The sequence below is a fragment of the Notolabrus celidotus genome, chromosome 9, assembly GCF_009762535.1.
Source record: "Notolabrus celidotus isolate fNotCel1 chromosome 9, fNotCel1.pri, whole genome shotgun sequence".
In the NCBI taxonomy this organism is placed as follows: Eukaryota; Metazoa; Chordata; class Actinopteri; order Labriformes; family Labridae; genus Notolabrus; species Notolabrus celidotus.
Genome location: NC_048280.1, coordinates 38,052,082 through 38,058,081, shown reverse-complemented (window position 1 = coordinate 38,058,081; position 6,000 = coordinate 38,052,082). Strand labels below are relative to the sequence as shown.

Genomic DNA, 6,000 nt, shown 5'->3' with positions numbered 1-6,000 from the left:
CTTGAAATGTCACTCTATGTGTAATGAATTAATATATGAGTTTCACTTTCTGACTTGAGTGACAAAAAATATTGAACTTTTTCACGATATTCAAATTTTTTGAGCTGCACCTGTACACCTGTACTTTCCAGACCCAACTCGGTGGAGGCAGATGTCTGTCTAACATGAGTCTGGTTCTGCTCGAGGTTTCTTCCTGTTAAAGGAACTTTATTACGGAGCCCCTAAAGTGACATGTGCAGAATTATTTTTTTGGAAAGTATCTCGTGCGCACGAGATACTTTCCAAAAAAAAAATTCTGCACATGTCACTTTAGGGGCTCCGTACTTTGTCCTCTCCGCTGTAACTAGCTAAATACTGTGAGGTGCAATGCTCATGGTGGATTAAGGTGGGGTCAGACTGAGTCTTATCCTGTCTTGGTGTTGGGTCTCTGTTCATAATTTGACATAGAGTGGTCTAGACCTGCTCTGTTTGTAAAAGACTCTTGAGATAACGTTTGTTGTGATTTGGCGCTATACAAATAATGATTGATTGATTGAGTGTGCCCTTTTCATTGTCCCACATAATAACTGAATGAATGAATTTACAAATAACCAAGTTTAATCTTGTTCATTTACAACTCTATTCTATGAATTTGCAACTGTAATCTGATAAATCTGACTTTCATCTTGTTGATTTATAACTTTACTCTTGTACATGTGTTTTTTTTAAATCTGATACATTTCTGACTTTAAGCTCATACATTATTTAATTCTCATAAACTTACTTTATTCTTGTAAAATGAGGCGAGGCAAGACAAGTTCATTTATAAAGCACGATTCATGCAAAGAGCAACTAAAAGTGCTTTAAAATTACAACCAAATTGCAATAAAGTTACAACTTTGTTCATTAAACTTGTAACTTTAATCTCACAAATATATGACTTTTACCTGAGGAATTTTAAACTTAGGGCCTGATCTACTAAGATCCCAAATAACGAGCGCTAATTTGCGTGTTCAAATAATAATTTTGCACGTGTTATTTCTTGGCGTGTTGCCGGTGACCTACTTTGACTGCGTGCGCAAATGATAACAAGTGCAAACATGGTGAGGACTGCCCTATTTTACGAGGATTTTGTGTGTGCTATCGGCTGTCACCATGGAGAGTTTGAGAGAGCAGAGTGGCCGCAAACAAAAAATGAAGTTTGAAGCCATGGAGTTGGAGGTCTTGGTGGAGGAGGGAAATTAACACATCGGTGAACTCCTGCAGAGACATCTCAGCGTTAGAAATGCGATTTGGGAGGCCATCTGTGAAAAGGTGAATGCTGTGAGAAAAAACAGAAGATCTGCCGATGAATTAAACGCATCAACTCTACTCCAAATCGCATTCAGTGTTTTGATGGAGTTTAGAGAGCGATTTGATGAGGCCTGTCCCTGCTTTCATTTTTTACTCTTCCCGTCAACGTTGCACCTTCTGAGCGCTCTTCTCCAAGTTAAAACTAACTAAGAACCCCTTGATGAGCACGGTGGGACAGAGTGGACATGTCATGTTTTCTATTGAGAATGACAGAGCAAAGAAAATGGACATACAGTGCATCGTGGACAAGTCCGCGGAGCTTAAGGCTCCTTCAAACAGTGGTGAGTAGGCCGAGTACTTCATATTGATTTTTTGTTTGTATTTGAGCATGTGAGCCGCTGTGCCAATTATACTAAACTTTATAGTTGTTGATACAGTGACCTACTGTGCTCTCATTATATGAAAAAGTCAAAGAGGGTGTCAGAAAAGCTTATAGTTAAGCTGGATCAGGCTTGGACCAGCTTTTGTCATGCTGCTATAGGCCTAGACTGCCGGGGGAACTGGCACACTGACACACTGGGATCATAGCTCACCTTCTTCCCCCCAACCCCTTCATCACTTACTTTAACTCTGCCTGTCCCATTAAAGTTACTAACCATAGACCTTTCTGGAGTCCCTGAGCTCCATTGTCTCGTAGATTCCTCTGAGCTGCCGTTGACGTCCTCCTGCTGTGGACGATCTGGACTCCAGCTGATACGGACGTGCTGGACTCCAGCGGCAACAGCTTCTACGACTCGTCTCATCACTATCACTTCTCTCTCTTACTCCCCTCTATCTGTCTTTCCAGACCCAACTCAGTCGAGGCATGATGGCTGTCTAACATGAGTCTGGTTCTGCCTGAGGTTTCTGCCTGTTAAAAGGAAGTTTTTCCTCACCACTGTAACTAGCTAAATACTGCGATGTGCAATGCTCATGGTGGATTAAGGTGGGGTCAGACTGAGTCTTACCCTGTCTTGGTGTTGGGTCTCTGTTCATAATTTGACATAGTGTGGTCTAGACCTCCTATGTTTGTAAAAGCGTCTTGAGATAACGTTTGTTGTGATTTGGCGCTATACAAATAAAGATTGATTGATTGATTGAGAATGATGCGGTCGCTATCCGTGGTGCTGAACTGCTTTGAATTTGTGTTGTTCTATTTATTTATTTATTTGTGTTGTTCTCTTGGTTTGTTAGACTTCATGTCCGTTTGATTGACTTCAAAATGACATAGCTGTGTGTAAAAACTGTAGTAATGCTTGTAAGCCCCGCTGTTGAAGGCATGTTGTAAAGTTATGATGAGCGTTACAGTGACCACAGCCATGTGTGCGTAACGCTGTGCCAGTCTGCACATGCCTTTCAAACGTGCTTAATATAGACGCAAATACATCTGCTTCAGGTTTGATAAATCACATTGCGTTTGCTAAATGATTACATTTGCATCTCCTCCTCCCAGTATTTTGCACGTTCTGATGATCTACATGTATTCTGCATATTCATGAAGGCAAACACGCTAAATGGATAGCGAGTGCTATTTTGCTCATATGAAAGACGCAATCCTCGGTGCTCCTGGTTAGTAAATCTGCTTTGTGTGCGCTATCAAGTTTGCACATGTTTTTATACACGCAAACCTTTAGTAGATCGGGCCCTGTATTTTCTAAATTAAAAGCTTTATTCTCATAAATGTACGGCAATCATGTTAATTTATGACTTTTCGTTTATTTCCAGCTTTTACGTCATTGATTTACGACTTTGATCTCTTAAATATATTATACTCTGGTCAAGTTACCTTTGCAATATGAAGAGTAAAGTCTTGAATTGTTAACCTCTAATGTTCCTTCTGCTCCTTGGTAACGCTGAGTGTCTGTGCAGCTGAAGTTGTTTGGAGTCTTATGACGACAAAGGGAATGTTTTGTTTGTTTCGTTTAATGTCTTGAAAAAGTTTGTTAAGAAAAAGTTTGGATGGACTTTGAGTTGGTCAAACAAAAATGTTTTGATATTTCTGAAGTGATGAGAGACGCTGATTTTTTTCAAATGTTGCACAAGGCAGAAAGCAAAGATATGTGTGTTAAATTAAACTTGATTCTTCCCACTAGTTGGCAAAAATCTTTCTGATAGTCTTAAAATATCCCAAAATTCTATCAAAAATGTAGCACCCACAATTACAAGATAAATTTGGTCTACTATCCAATGACCTCTATAGATATTTACAGTTAAGAAATTATTTGATGTCACATAATGAGTGGAACACACTGAAACAACCACCCACACCTATAGAACACTTGTTGATAAAATGCATAGATGAAAAGAGTGCCAGGAAAATAGTTTCAAATATTTACAAATGTTTACAGACACACCCTTCTGGAAACTCTCTGGACATAAAAGAGAGATGGGAGATTGAGATGAACGTTATCATTGAGGATGAAAAATGGGAAAAAGCCTGTGAAAAAGGACATAAAATCACGAGCAGTCCTACATGGAAAGAATTTAATTGGAAACTAAAATTGAGATATTTTAAAACTCCTGTGATTACATTAAAATATGATAGAAATAGGTCAAACCTGTGTTGGAGAAACTGTAAGCAAGTGGGAGACCATACCCACATTTTCTGGGATTGCCCGAGATTAAAAAACTTTTGGTTAGGGATCCAAATAGAAGTTCGATCTATTTTGAAGGTTGATTTGCCATTGGATCCACGATATTACATATTAGGTTTAGTCCCAGAGGGAGCTATGGACAAAAAGAAAGTCAAATTGTTGCATGTCCTTTTATTAGTAGCCAGGAAAATGATAACATTGACCTGGCTGAAACCACTACCTCCCACCCTTCACCAATGGAAAGAGAGATTAAAGACAGTTTATCTGATGGAAAAGATAACTGCAAAACTTCACTGTAGATTGGATTTGTTCTTAACTTTGTGGGCTCCTGTAATTAAGCACCTTCAACTGCCAAACAATTATGATAGAGTAACTTGAGGGGGGGGTCTTTCCCTCCTTGTTTCTTTGTGTGGATGAGACCAAAACTAGGAACCTATCTATGACTGCCTGCCTGGAAATGCCTGCCGAGTTCTAATGTTTTCTCATTTAATTTCTTCTAAACAGACTCTGTAACATACTATGTGTACAACTTTAAATAAAAAATTGTTCAAAAAAAAAAAATGTAGCACCCCATCCTGCTTTTCTCAGAGAAGAAAAAGAACAAATATCAGGTCTGTTTTTCTCATTTAATGATAATCCCTTCAGGTAGGAAAACAGCTCACCAGTGCAATGATAATCAGCAAAAATATGACTGCAGTTAGCTGTGAAAGAAGAAGAAGTGAAACAGCATTGACATGACGGGACAAGTTACAACTGAATCATCACAGAAAGTCATGAGAGAGAGAGAGAGAGAGAGAGAGAGAGAGAGAGAGAGAGAGAGAGAGAGAGAGAGAGAGAGAGGTTCAAACGTACGGCTGGAGAAACATCCATGGTTTCTGTTAGAGTGGGTCAGTATTAGTGGACTCAAAGCGTGCTGAATGCACTAAAAACCATCTGAAAAGAATAAACATGAGTTAATTAACAGTTCCTCCTGATCTGAGAGTTCCCTTTAGTATCACAGTGATGGTAGTGCAGTTATTGTCAGGGAAGAAGAGTCCACTTTCAGACTGTTACAAGGAGTAATTCATATTTTACACTGTGTCCGGTTTAAAGAGGATCTTCTTGGCAGATTCCACGACTGAATGAAATGTTAAACGCACAAAAGAGAGCATTCAGTAGAAAGTTTAAATGTACAGTGTTATAAGGGGAGGCACCATCAGGACAATAACCATGCTGTTACATTTTCTCTGTCTCTGACATCAATTTAGAAAAGAAAAGGCCGACAGCTCGCACACCTTCGAGTCCTCTGTTAGTGCAAAATAAACCTCACACGCCCGTCTGCAGCTTCTTCAATATCCAAAATAAATCACTCTTCTTGCCACAGAAAAATAGACTGTTTTACATTACTACTTCATCACAGCATGCTCTCAAGGCAGGAACAAGGGTCCGCTCAGGTTACATCAGGCCGTATGACAGAGTTACCTGTGGGGTAAAAGCAGACGTCTCCATCAACATCCAGAGAGATACATTCTTCTAAAAAACACAAGTATGAAACATTCCAAGACAAAGTCTTCAAATCTCTGTTTCCGCATCTTTCAGGTCTTTGTCTGTGTCCGTATAGTCAGATGTGAACCCCCTCAGTCCCCCCTCGGTGATGGTTTTGAGGCTAAAACACAGATCTGCTGCTCTTCTGCTCACGCTGCTTCTTCAGGGTTCAATCTGCAGCTCTGATCTGCGTCTCAGAGCTCAGACAGACGCACGCTTCTGTCACTCTCCTCGCTGTTTGGGGCTCATTTCAGCAGAGTGTGTCTGTGTTGAAGGACAGCTGCACCTGAAAACACACACACAAAATATATATATAAGTTAAGAGTAAACAAACAACTTTATTTATATGTCACTTTTCAAAAACAGGTTTCAAAGAGCTTAAATGGTGACACTACAGAGGAAATGAGCAAGTCTACCCAAAGCCCAGGTCCTGGACTCGGATCAGGACTTTTAAAGCTGGACTGTGCATTCCTAATATTAATATATGAACCACATGACAAACTGTTTATTGTTTGTTTTAAATGACATTGTCCAAGCTCTGCAGCTTTCCTGCCATGTCATTCCCGACTCT

General features: G+C 39.7%; 1 protein-coding gene across 2 annotated transcripts in view; it reads right to left on the bottom strand.

Annotated features, from left to right (window-relative positions):
- Window positions 1-4,512: 4,512 nt before the first annotated feature.
- abca2 (ATP-binding cassette, sub-family A (ABC1), member 2) overlaps window positions 4,513-6,000 on the bottom strand; it is a 159,061-nt gene continuing 157,573 nt past the window's right edge. Inside the window, exon 50 of one of the 2 annotated variants that reach the window (XM_034692383.1) lies at window positions 4,513-5,715. In XM_034692383.1, the coding sequence (XP_034548274.1) occupies window positions 5,680-5,715 (36 nt within the window). In that variant the 3' untranslated portion in view covers window positions 4,513-5,679. The remainder of the gene's footprint in view (window positions 5,716-6,000) is intronic. The other variant, XM_034692384.1, reaches the window with a different exon arrangement.